General features: G+C 44.1%; 1 protein-coding gene across 1 annotated transcript in view; it reads left to right on the top strand.

Moving 5' to 3' along the window:
- The window catches only part of PTDSS1 (phosphatidylserine synthase 1), a 59,417-nt gene that overhangs the window by 16,404 nt on the left and 29,169 nt on the right, over nt 1-13,844 (top strand). The window contains exons 3-4 of the mRNA XM_069466193.1: nt 5,858-5,902; nt 8,707-8,831. Of these exons, the coding sequence (XP_069322294.1) occupies nt 5,858-5,902; nt 8,707-8,831 (170 nt within the window). The remainder of the gene's footprint in view (nt 1-5,857; nt 5,903-8,706; nt 8,832-13,844) is intronic.

The raw sequence follows: 13,844 nt of genomic DNA, 5'->3' as shown, positions 1-13,844 counted from the left end.
TCACAACTTGCATAGATTAGTAAAACTTAACTTTTCCACATGAAAGAATGTTATTGAATATTTTAAAATCAGGACGGCTTTGGGAGGTGCCAGTGCAGGTGTAGGAGCTGGCAGGGCCCCGGGGAAGGGTGCCCCCAAGCTGTGTGGTCTCCGTGTCAGAGCCGGCTCTCAGACAACAGGCCTCCCCAGGGGCCTGCTGCTGAATGGCTGCTTCTCTGGGTGGATACATGCCTCTGCTCGCCCCAGTCTTGTCACCTTATTTTCTGTTCTCCCCACCTTTGGCACATATTCTCAAATTAGTTAATGAAAATGAACCGGAGAAACAGAGCCCCAAACTTGCCTTCTCCTTCAAAAGCAGTTTTGGGAAAGTGCCCATCGTGGATAGCATGCCCAGAGTGATTCTGTTTTGGCAACTTCAAATGCATTTGTCCTTGACCTAGTAAAGGCTGCCTTGCACATTTGCATAGAGGCCTAAGTTTGATTGTGTCTGCATGTCTCATCTCATACGTGTGAGTTACTTCATACATACTATCTATGTGGTAGAATTGGTCAACTCCTACAGGAAGGGGCCCCAATGATTCTTTTTGTAGAGTCTAAATAACAAAGGAGGCCCATGACTTTCCCTGTAGGGTTTTATACCAGTCAGGATGCTTTTGGCTACAAGCAGTAGAAAACCCATTTTAAAATGGCTTAAACAACAAGGATGATGTTTACCTTCTTACGTAACAAGAAATCCTGAGATAAGATAATTCCAGGGTTGGCTGATTCAGCAGCTCGGTGGCCTGGGAAGGCCCAGCTTCCTTGCCCCTTTCTGTTCTGCCGTCTTCAGCGTGGTGGTCCTGTGTTCTGCCCTGATCTTCAGATTGCTCCACCAGTGCCGGACACGTAGTGGCAGGCAGTGTCCAGCAGAAGAGATTATCTCTTTCTGTGCATCTTTTATTTAAAATTGAAGAAACCTTTTCTAGAGACTGCTGGGCACACTTGTCCTCCCATCTTTTTGACTCGGATGGGGCCACATGTCTCTTGTTCCTGAGCATAGGAATTTATAATACTTAGAGGAGTAGATATTCAATAGATATTTATTGTCTGGAAGAATGACAGGGGACTAGTTTACCTCCACTGGCTTAGAATTCGCCCCTGAGTTTTATGAGAGAGGAGTGGACAGTCAAAACAAAATTTTGTGTGACAGTCAACAGGGTGAGTGGCAGGATTAGGTTCTAGGGTTCCTTCCTTCAGTCCTGTGAACAGACGTGGAGGAAGAGGCCCCAGGATGAGACCAGGGGAAGGAGAGGGTCTAACGTCCACTTCATGCGGCTTCTCTTCTGCCTTCTTCTATTCTCTTCTGCATTCTCTTTTTGGCTCCCTTAAAAACCTTTTAAAAAATGCTACCTTCATCCCTTTATAGCACTGACACACAAGTGTAAGTGTAATTTTAACTATGCCACCATATCACTGGAGTGAAATTTAGAAACCTATTTGAGTCTCCAGTTGGCTGTGAGATTTCTTTCAACAGGCCCCGTCTGGTGTACGCCGCCCGCTTCTGAGCGCTCCGTCGTCCTTCTCCACCCGCCCCACCCAAGCCAGCCCACCCCTCCCTAGCTCTGGGCCTGACCACGGCAGCCTCTTAGTAAATATACGTTGAATTAGGTAATGAATCCCCAGGAAACAAGTTCACAGAGTGGGCCCTCTCATTTCCTTTTGTTGTCTGCAAGAGAAACGCCACTCAGCACTTCTCTGAGGTCTTTTGAGGAGAGCAAACTACTAGTATTTCTTCATTTCCCTGAGTTTAACATTCTGTTTGTCCTTCCTCTTTATTTGACTTCTCTGAGCAACATTAATGGTAATCATGTCTCCTTGATATTTGAAACTGATCCAGAAGGTTCACCATCTTCTAAATTAAGAAAAAAGAAGAAGAAATGTTCTTCTTTCTCCCAATCTTCTGTCCTCTGCTTCACTACTTTTTCTTATAAAAATTTTTTTTCTTAGGTTTGAAATTTACTTAGAGACAATCTTTTTTTTTAACCTTTTCGATTTTTTTCTAGAAGAATTTAAACTTTAAAATAATAATAACCAAAAGAAGAAATAGACTAAGAGGGCTTGCCAGGTGGCCTCTCGCCCAAGGGTACAAGTGTGTAGCTGTTGGACAGGCGACTTCCGATTTGTATTAAAAGAATTATACTTCCCTAAGGTTAAGTCCCTTGAACGTGATTTTTCATAAGTGTGACTTTTCCTGCCGAGTCAAGCAATGATCTTACTTTCTAATTTCTGAGCTAGCTTTTTAAGTGCTTGCTCTTCTCATGATGAAGACAGTTGGTTTCTGTTTCTTTTGAAATTAACCTTGCTGTTAATATCTGATTAATATCTGAAAATTATGTATTCTAGATAAAGGGACTGATGTAGTTTTTAACTGTGCCTCTTACGAAAGCTACGATCTAGAACAAAAACAGGGTTTGTTTCTGTGTCACTGTCCTAAGATACCTTCCCCATTTCTCCAGCATAACCCAGAACGTGAGTAACCGAACCAAGGATCGAAACTCTTCCGGGCAGCTTTTATCAAATCAGATATAAAATATAGATAGACAGAAACTCCCCGTGGAAAGCACACCATGAGGTGGAGCCCTTTTGATCATCTCAGAACCATAACAATAGTCAGAGAGAGGAAAGGAATCTCACCTTCACAAGACCACTGAGAAAACAGTCTGTCAGGAAATAAAGTTTGTGGGGAAGGCATTGAGATGAAGTGAGTGTTCGCAGGATGGGACGGGGCAGAGCTGCCACGCCGGGCGTGTGGGTGCTGTGGAGGGTGGGGCTCATGCCGGGTGCATCCCCACCCCCAAAACACACCCCCGTGGGATCCTCCCAGGTGACTTGGCTGGAGTAGCCCAGCGCGGGTGACCTGGCGAGCATGAGTATCAAGGTTTATAATCCAGAAAACACCAGCCTCACTCTCGATTTTTCTTAAAAATAAAATCATATTTTTAGCCATATTGCTGTCTCAGATGGTAAAGATGGTACTCTTAGTGAGTAATGCTACTAGAAGGCACTTTTTAAATACTACATTAAAAAAAATTCATGATTTCTTTTCAGAAGGCAGTGGGCAGCTGTGATAAGCCTCACACTTGGTGGGGAGGCAGATTTGATGACTGAAATAAAACCTAGATTGGGTTTTGAAGTTAGCTACTGAAAGGGTCACCTTACATTCCAGGACCTTATCTCACTTTTGTAGGCAAAAGATACAGTGTTTCCCCTCACCTGGGTCACGAGAGTCCCTGGCTCCCCACTGTAGAGGCATCATTCCCTGCCCTCTCTTGGCCTTTCAATTCCATGTTGTGGCAGCCCCCGCCATCCCTTTGGCTCCTTCTGCTCCAACTCTGCACTTCTCTAGCTTGTTCTCTCCCCTCACTCTCCTGGCCCTGGAACCAGTCCTGGCGCGACCCTCAGTTTCCCCCTCTAAATCGCCCTCCTCCTGAGCCATCCCAGTTTGGGTAGAGTTTATAGGAGAGTCCACAGGTGGTCCACATGACTCTCAGCCCGGGGACATGAGAATCTGACAGAGCTGAGGTGGGATCCTGTGATCTGCATGACTCCGGACAAGTTGCTCCTGCCTCAGTATGCCCGTCTGTAAAGTGGGAATGATGGAGGCACCTTTATCACTGAGTCCTCAGGAAAACTAAGAGATACTGTGTGCGTACCTCCTTCCATGCTCAGGAAAGTACTGCGGACTCTGTCATTATCATTGCTCTTGAGAATAACACTATATGTGTAATTTCAAGTGCTGATTTGGCATGGAATTCTGCTGTAAGCCAAATCATAGGTCATAAAATTTTGGAGTTGAACCTTACAAGAGGAAACCATAGCGAAAGCTGGGGTCCCATGTTATGTCCAAAAGGTTGATTTAACGGTGTTGATGAAGTAGTATTTCCAAGCCAGGCAGCCACCATGATGCAGAAGTCATTCATGGTGACAAGTTCAAGAGCTGTCACCTAATATCAGGAAAGAATAGCATTTAGAACCAAAGATCACTTAAAAGATGACAATTTTAGGCATCAGTTTCCCAATGACTTTTGACGAAGGGTGACCATGTTGTGTTGCTTGGAAGGAGATTCTGCCTTATATGCATCACCAGGACTTCGTGAGAAAGGAGCAACTGATCAAAAGGAATGCAGGTTTTCTTTACCGTCTGAGCCCTCACTGTCAAAACTCAGAAATCAAACAGGTTTGGATAAAATTTTCACTAACTCCCTAACCATCTGAGCTCCCTAACCATCTGGTAACTCCCTTACCACCTGCCATCCCAAACTCAGGAATCAAATGTATTTGGAAAAAGAAGAATTTCTCGCGAATCGAACTCACCTTCTGAACTGTCACTGTCGAAGTGTTGAAATTGAATAGATTTGGATGGTGGAGGATACTTGTAACTAATTTTCATAATATGAATTGATTCATCAAAAGAAAGTAGTTAAAATATGTTTCAATGTAATCTTTTTGAAAAGATCTAGGCTATTTTTAGAATGAATTCCAGAATAAAAATTGCAATGTAATGTTTGGCCCAGACAGAATTCAAGGTTACAAGTAACAGAAACTGACTCTGTTCACTAAAGAGCCTGTTAATTGTAGGAGGGCATAAGGACTAGGCTGCAGGCTGAGCTTCTAGGAACAGGCACCACCCCTAGAACTGGTCTGAGGAGGACGCCCCAGTGAGCATTGGCTGTAGTCTGCCCCACTGTCACTTCTGCAGCAGATTCTGATGGAGCTGCCATGATCCCCTGTGCCACCTTAGTGTGAGGATCACCACCTACTACCGCCCCTGCTGGCCAGCACTGGAGAAAGAGAGAGAGAGGGGAGAGCTCTACCCACTTCCTTCTACAGTGCCCAAGGCCAAGTCTGGCACGGGTGCAACTGCAGACCGAGCCCTAGCTATAAAGAAGCCTGGGAACAAGCTCTGGCATTCCCTGGGGATGTGGAATTCATAACACTCGAAATTCTCCAAGTGTAGGAAGGCTGTTCAAAAGGTGTGGACAGCCCCAAACAGAATAGGTACCTACTAGAGCAGTACTTTCTCATATTTGCAAGTTGTAACCCTTCAGTTAGTGGTAAATCCATTAGGGGATCAAACCCCAGCTTGCTTTCTTCTCTTTCTTCTGCTTTTTTTAAATGAAATAGAAGAGAAAGTATTGCTGTATCACTCACAGTAAGGATAAATTTTGTCCTGTGAAACTTTTTTCAGTTGTATGGAATTTGCGTCCCTACCTGACCTGGGTATCCATGTCCGAAGTGTTTTGTTACCACAGATCATAATGAGACACCAGTGTACTGGCATGTTCCAGTGCTCAGAGGGTTTGCCCCGTCTCACTGCTTATACTACTTGTATTCAAAGCAGTGTCTCCCTCTCCTCTTTCATTTTCCGTTAGTCACTCTATCCCCTCCCCCCGACACACACACACAAAGCTGGGCTGTCCAGACTCTTTCCCTGGAGCACCTCGGCAGCTGGGGAATGTCACTTGTTGGTGTACAATGTGTATTACGCACACGCAAAGGCTAGCCTGGTGACCTACTCACTGTCAAAATATTGTTTCCCTGGGAAATTATGTTCTGACTGCTAAAGACAAAGCTTAAAAAAAACTGTATTGTGGAAACTGGTGCCTGTGATGACTGTGGTGACAGTTATAACAATGTGGAGAGAACATTTCAACCTAGACTTTGACCTCAAAGTACTTATGTAGCAAAAATAATAATAATCATATTAACAGCAGAAAGCTTTTTCTTGCCCTTATCTATATGGAGATCAACAGCACCTTTAGTTTTCGCCTCCTCTGAAACTCGTTCATTCTAACTTTATCCTGTCATCTGTCTGCAGGTCCCTTCACCCGGCCTCATCCAGCCTTATGGCGAATGGTTTTTGGTGAGTTTCCATTAGTAGATGTAAAAATATGTTGTATTTTAGAAATCTTTTTTTTGGCATATCATTAATAGCATATTTACTTACCATTTTACAGTTAAAACTTTATGCAAAAAGCTTTTACTTTTTGGTGTTCCTAATACAAATTTTCTATTAAAATTTTTTGATACAAAGTACAGTATTGGTGATGAATTAAATTCCCTTACCTGTGAACTGTTTCAATTCCACGTGCCCCTTTCTTATGTTGCTGTCTCTTAATGTACACAGGGTTTTACTTAAGCAAATATCACTTGTTTTCCTTTATGCATCTTTGTGTTGCTTTTTGCTAGTGCAAGCTCAGGTACATCCAATGAGCACGTTTGTCTTGTCAACACCCAGGAGGGAATGAAAACCCAGCAGTTCAAGTTCTTCAATGTTGTGAATGGGAAAGAACTTGGAAAAGGGAGAAGTCTGACACAGAGCCCTAATTTGGACTAAGATTTATTGATAACCATATAAATATTAGATATACTATTTTGACTTGATTTTATAGTCCAAATAGTCAAATTGCCTGAACAGATTTAAAATAAATCTTCAAAACTTTGGATATTGGCTTCATTTTGCCTAAATAAGATATTAAGAAAATTATTTTAGGTTTGGAAAATGTAGTCTTACGTAAAAACATTCAAGGATTCTGAAAAATGGATGTTTTGCTAAAGGCTGCCTATTTGTCTTTCAGCCTTCGAGCTCCTAGGTAACTCTTAATGTTTTTGAGTTTATTGGTGAACTTTCACTCAGCAACAATTCACTGAGTGTGCTTTGTGCAGGTGCTGCCCTGGGCTGGAGGCTACCAGGGAGGACCAGACAGACAGGAGCTGCCCTTCTACTCAGGGAGGGAGGGCAGCTAGTAAACACACTATTACACAAATCAATAATCTAGACATATCAGCTGTCACGAAGTGGTAGGAAGCTAGTGAAAGCCGGGCGAAGTGAGAGTGTGTGGGTGGCTGGGGGACCTGAGGGAGTAGTGCTTGACCTGAAACTGACATGCAAATACGGGTCTAAGCCTGCAAAGACTGGGGCAGAGGGGAGGATCCCAGGCAAAGGCAAAGGCTGCTAAAATGCCCCACAGCTAGCAAACACTTGGCGTGTTCCAGGCCAGGGTGGCCCGAGCGTAGTGGGCCCACGGAGAATAGTAGCAGCCTGGTCCCAGAGTTGGGCCCAAACAGAATCACAGGGGACTGTGGGCCAGGGTAAGAGAGGCATGAAGACCAGTGGGAGAGTTTTCCCAGAGGAGTGACATGATTACATTTACATTTTTAGAAAGATAGTGCTGGCTGTATCATACTTATATCCCATAGACTTAATAGTGCTGCTTGAAGTTAGGAGTTAGAGTTTTCCCTGTTTCAAATGATCTATTTAGGTAATGAGCAGTTTTTTTTCTTGCCTTTTTTGGGAACATGGGACCTTTTGATAATCTGATGAGACCTACAGACCCATTCCCAATACGTATGCCCACGTATGCCGCCAGCCTGGCATGATTCTGCACATAGTGTCTGGGCTTCACAGACCTCAGAGCCCAACCAAGAACTCCAGTCCCTGTACCACGGACTCTTTCTTTCTGTCTTAAAGTAATTATTTTAAAAGGATCATAATTTTTTAAAAATGTAGTAGGGGGCATTTAAGGTGAAAATTTGTAGAAACAGCTGCTGCATAAGTGCACATCTAGGTGGTTCTCGTAGCAATGTGCCTAAAAACGTGTGTTGTCTGGGCCCTGGGATGCATGACTTGGGCTGGCCACACTCCACCCGGGCCTCCCTTGAGCTCCCTGAGGCCGGGAGAGGGACACTGGTTGGAAGGCCTGGCGCTGTGTTGCTTGCGGTGGATTTCATGCCAGCCACGGGCGTGCTCTCTAGAGCAGCTCACTGGAGATTAGTGCTGAGCCAAGCTTGGATGGGCCCTGTGAGCCAAGGTCATTTGTATCACAGTGTCTAAATGTCCTCCATAAATGTTTTACCTCTAATGGCTTCAGCAGAGAGAGAAATGGCAAAGCCTCTAGTGATTGGTTTTCGAATCTTTCTAAAATATATTGCATAGGCTTTTGCCTTCTTAAAGTGTATTAACTTTTCTTTTTAAAATATTAATAACATGGGGTGATTCTTAGGATAGCAATTATGATATGACATGACAATAACATAATGCCTACGAGGACTAATCTGGAGTGTGAGTCTCGAATAAGTGTCCCTGGGCCACCTGTTGAACCTCACACCTGGAGTTCTAAGGTGGCCCCAGACTGGGCTGTCCCCACCCAGCCTTGCCTCCTCTGGGCTACTTAGACGGCTTCGTGAAATATTACCTCAGTCATCTTATTTCCCCATTTAACGTAAGGTCAAATCTGAAACTTGGCCGTGGCCTCCAAGCCCTGACTGTCATTTCAGGGCCACCTGGCTCTGCTCCCCTCTCTGCCAGTGCCCCGGCCATAGTCATATCCTGGACGTCTGTCTTCAGGGACCGACCTACACCCCTTCTCTCTACTGAAGGTTGCTCGCATGCCTCACACCGCCCCACACCCCCTTTGGCTGCTGGTCTTTCAGGTCTCAGCCCGAGCATCGTTTTCTCTGAGACAGTTTCACTGACCTCGCTCAACCTGAATTAGGACGTGTATTACATTCCCTCCTCAAAGGGAATACCAGATTGTAACAGGGGTCTCGGCAGGCTGGGTTACAGCATTAGTGTCTGGTTTGAGCAGTGTCGTTCGAGGCTAATGTGTGTCGTGTGTCTGGCAGTTGCGTCTCTCCTAAACTTGGACATGTTTTTGTCTCTCTCAGGACTCAGCGTGCTCTACTTCCTGTTCCTGGTATTCCTGCTATTCCTGAATTTTGAGCAGGTTAAATCCCTAATGTATTGGCTAGATCCAAATCTTCGATACGCCACAAGGGAAGCAGATATCATGGTATGTACTTGTCAATGGACTCGTTGCGAAATCGCCTGGGTGTAGGAGGTAGTAGACTTAACATTTTAAATTGTTCCTTCTCCGTATTTCCTGCATAGATATCTAAAAACCAGGTCTCTGGGCAGGTTGCTGAGTTGCACGGTTTTCCACAAATAATATAGTTCAGGGAAATGAAATCCTCTCATGAAGTAAAGGGCTACGCTAGGAAGAGTACACACATTATCGTCAGACAGCCTCGGGTGTGAATTCTGCCTCCGTCAGACTTTGGGGAAAGTACTTGTTAGCCTATTCTCTTTTTCATAAGGTGAAAATATTGTAATGATACTTATTTCAGCGGGTATTGTGAAATAACCGAAGTAACGTTATCTACGGAGGCCTGCTGTGAGCTCTGTCACGGTGCCCCGAACACACTGGGCTTCAGTCCCGCTCCGGGGGCCTATGCTCAGCACCTGTGCCCTTTCTCCTCCGTCCCCGAGGCCATGATCTTGTGCCAGGAAGAGGCCAATTGTAAGCATTTAGGCCATTTCATTTAGTATTTTTTTTAAACTACATTTAAAGAATTTTATTCTTGGTTAAAACTACTGTGTATTTTGGTTTCACTGAAAAGACTACTTGTATGGGAAAAACCAACTGTCTTTGTCTACACTCACAGTGAACACTTCTGTGACCAGATGTGTGGTTTTCCCTACACCAACCAGTTCTCCAACTCTGCAGATACCAGCTGGGCATCCTCCAGTTTAATTCAAATCCAACACTGTTTACTTGGCATTAGCGTCAGATCCCACAAGTTAAGGGCTCAGACCCACACAACTGCCCGCACGCATTTCAGATGCCAATCACAAGGCCAGGTTGTCACCTGAGCTTCTGACTGACCTCAAATCAGGGGATCCCAAAACACCCTCCTTATACCCGACCATTTGCTATGATGGTTCACAGAACTCAGGGAGACATATTTACCAGCTTATTATAAATGATATGATGAAAGAATCCAGGTGGACAGCCAGATGAAGAGGTGACAGGGCGAGGTCCACAAGGGTCCTGAGGGCAGGGGCTTCTGTCCCTGTGGAGTTGGGGTGAGCCACCCTCCTGTCACAGTGGATGTGTTCACCAGCTCAGAAGCTCCCCAAACCCCACAGTTCAGGTGTTTTTATGGAGGCTTCATCATGTAGGCACGATCGATTATTAACTCAATCTCCAGCCCCATCCCCTTCCCAGGGGATGTGGGGTGGGACTGAAAGTTCCAAGATTCTAATCATGGATTGGTCTTTCTGGTGACCAGCCCTACTCAGGAACTTATCAAGAGTCGCTTCATCAGAACAAAAGACATTCCTATCACCCAGGAAATCCAAAGGGATTAAGAGCTCTGGGTCAGGAACTGGGGCCAAAGACCAAATATTAGAACAAAAGATATACCAGGCACCCCTGTCGCTCAGGAAATTACAAGGGTTTTAGGAGCTCTGTACTGGGAATTGGGGACAAAGACCAAAATATGTATTTATTATGAATCACAATATCACAGTGCTTTATACTATAGTGTGCTCCTTCCTAATTTTTTTTTATGCCTAATATTTGGTATAGGTTGAAGAAAAACCCGATAATGTTCAAGAAAAGGAGAATAGGCATTTGGGCTGTAGATGGGTTTATTTTGACAAACAAATAAGACAAAAGGACTTAATAAAAGGTCCAGTTATTCCACCATGGTTGACATTGGTCAGACCCTTCTTGAAATGGTGTTTCTAGATTTGTTTGTTTTATACATTTATTTATTTTTTTGTAGAGACGGGGTCTCACTGTGTTTCACAGGCTGGTCTTAAACTCTTGGAGTCCTCCTGCCTCGGCCTCCTAAAGTGTTGGGATTACAGGTGTGAGCCCTTGCCCCGGCCTAGATTTTTATCTTTAAATTTTTTAAGGGCCATACCTAAAGCAAAAATAAGAATGCCAAAAATTATTTATAGGTCTCAGGAGGAAAAGTCTTGGGATTTCTTACAAGGAAGAGAATGGCAAAGCATGACTTACTAGCTTATAATGATGATGATAATGAAAACGGTGGTTATAGTGATGATGATAGCAGTTACTGATTATAGGTTGTCTACTTTGCCAAGCATTCTGCTGGGCACTTTATGTAAGCCTCACGCAAAATATCACCATTTTACAGAAGCTTAAAATGCCAATATGTCACTGAAAGCACAAGTTGATAGATCTCTCTGGCTTCAAACCTATACTTCCCTTTGGACTGTGCTTCAAGGATATAGTTATAATAGTAAGTGCTTTGGTGCACATAGGAGCCTTATGAAATCAGGGGAAAGATACCCCAGATATGATATTTTCCCAAACATCTTTATTCGGTTTTTGAGCACCCCAACTCCACGGGGACAGAAGCCCCTGCCCTCACATAGCAAAGTAAATTGACTTGGAGGTGGCTGTGCTGGGGCATCTCTGTCCATCCGGTTCTCACAGCCTGTGGGAGGAGGTCTAATCAACCACTGCTCTTGACATCTAGCTTCCTTAGGAATGTGACCTCACAGGGACATCTGAATGTCATGCTTGTAGCCCTAAAATAGCTGAAACTGGCTTTTAAAGTCTGCTTTTCAAGTATTGACTAGTTCTTTCTTGCCAAGCCAAGCAAAGAGCGAGGCTGTGTTCAGCTTCTGCAGTTCTAGCTGGTGCTAGGACAGTCTCGTCTTCTCCATCCTTCATCCCATCACTTTTTACTTCCTAAAAGTAGTCTTTCACCAGTCTAAGGGCCTGTTCATTGGTGATTCCTTTATGCAGGACAGAAGGACTGTAATACCCTGGTTCCCAGGGTCCCTACTGTCCCCATTCCTTCACACTGCCACCCTTTCCTAATCCTGACAGATGGTGGTCCATGCCTGGTAATGTACATTGAAACTCAAACTCAATTTTTTCTTGGAATTAATATTATAAATTTAATCTGGGGATCATTGAACTTCTATTAGAGGTAGTTTTTTTGTGTAATTGTCTGGAAAGTTTGCTGCTTTTTAAAATATTGATTGTATTAGGAAATATGTGTTCTAAGCTTCAGACAAGCTTTGAGAGTGCAACTCATATGTAAATTGGGTTGTCTGAAGAGCAGTCTTTTGTGTAGCGAATGCCAGACGCCATGCTGGTGGGAGTGGGACAGGTAGGCACACTCCCTGTCCTCTTGGAGCTTAGAGTCTGCAAGAAGACAAATTAAACAAATAATTATTGGCTATTGAACTGTAAGATAACTTTAATGATTTCTTACAATTTTATTTGGAAAATTTTAAACATATGCAAGATAGAGAATCTATAACCCCACGTGCCTATCACCCAAATTCAGCATAATTGATACATGCCCAATCCTGTTTCACCTCTCACCCCACATCCTGGATTAATTTGAAACAGTTCTCAGACATTAAATCTAAAATATATGGACTTTTTTTTTTTAACATAACCACTTAACAGTGAACAGTATGCAGTGAATGTTCTTATTTCTCTCCTTGCCTCATAAATGTTTTGTACAGTTGATTTGTTCAAAATAGGATCCAGACAAGGTTCACACGTTGCATCCGATGCATCTCTTAAATCTCTTTTAATCTGTAGTTCCACCAACCCTTTCCTGAAAGTTTATTTGTCAAAGAAACCATATTGGTTATTCTATAGGGCTTTTCACGCCTGGATTTTGCAGCTTACATTTTGCAGTGTCATCACTTAGGGTGTCTCTTTGTCCCCCTATATTTCGTATAAACTGGAACTTAGGTGTAGGAGCTGGATAGGATTCCAGATTCCAGATCAGTTTTTGTGGTGTGACTGCTTCATAGCTGGTGCCGTGTATCCCAGTAGGAGGCGTGTGATGTCTGGTGATCCTTCTTTTTATAACATCGAAATTGATTGTGGGTTCAGGAGGTCAATATCCATTTTAAGATGCACCATTAATTATAGGTATGACTTGGAAGGGGGAAAAAGGAAGCCTTATAAAGTACCGTGCATTGTAATATATTGAAATATTCATCCTAATTCTCAAAATAATGCAGTGTGAAAAAGGCACATCAGAATTGAGAAAACATGATCATTACCTGTGGTTGCAGTGTGTGTAAGGGAGTGGGTGCTGTTAGAACTTATAAAAGGGACCTGATCTAATCTGGGAGATGAGGGGGGGCCTCCATGAAGAGCTGATATTTAAGGTGACAACTCAAAGGTGAGTGGGAGTTGGCCAGGCAAAGTTTGGGGAGGGGCTGAGGCCATTATTGCAGTGGAGGGGACAGCCTGGCTGGCAGCCCTGATGGAGCTGGGACTGTAGCTGAGGGGGTGTAGGAATTGTGAGGCCGAGGGCCATGCTGGGGTAGGGGGCTGCAAAGGCTGGGCCAGCGGGATGAGAGTTTCAGTGTTATTCTAAATGGAATAAAAGGCCATGGAAGGTTTATAAGCAGAGGAGCTACATGATCTGTGTTGATGTTCTAGGAGTCAATCAATAATATTCTGATCTCTAGTTGAGTTTGGAAACAACAACAAAACAAAAGTTCAAAATATCTTGCTATAAAAGCACAGCGGAGCAGCTGGTTTCAGCCCAGGGCTGAATTGGGCAGGCCTGGCCTCTCCTGGCCCATTGGACAACCACAGTTTTCTTCCACAAGGCAGGGCCCGACCCACAAAAATTTCCATGTGGGTGAAGGAGCAGACGGGAACCTTTGCTGTCCGAGGCAAATAATTTCTAAAGGGACTAAAAGAGGTTGGAGCTCTGTCTTCTTCCAAAGTCAGCAACTCCCCCAGAGAGGAGTGAGCGAGAGAGGGGCTGGGGGCCGGGAGCGTGCAGCAGTACAGATCCTTCTACACTAGGAAGGCGTGTTACCCAACCGCCGTCGACCGCAGACATAGACGTCCACAGACAGATGCACACGTGTGCACACACACGATCTGATTATGGTCTCCAGGATCTTTTTGTAGGCTTAAGCTGGAGGCGAGTAGCCAGGTGCTTATTATAGCGTCACCTATACTTCTTTGAGTGCCTGACACATTCATTTCACAATTTTA

This window comes from Eulemur rufifrons, chromosome 3, assembly GCF_041146395.1.
Source record: "Eulemur rufifrons isolate Redbay chromosome 3, OSU_ERuf_1, whole genome shotgun sequence".
NCBI lineage: Eukaryota > Metazoa > Chordata > Mammalia > Primates > Lemuridae > Eulemur > Eulemur rufifrons.
Note: the sequence above shows the minus strand (reverse complement) of the source record. Positions and strands in the feature narration are given on the sequence as shown.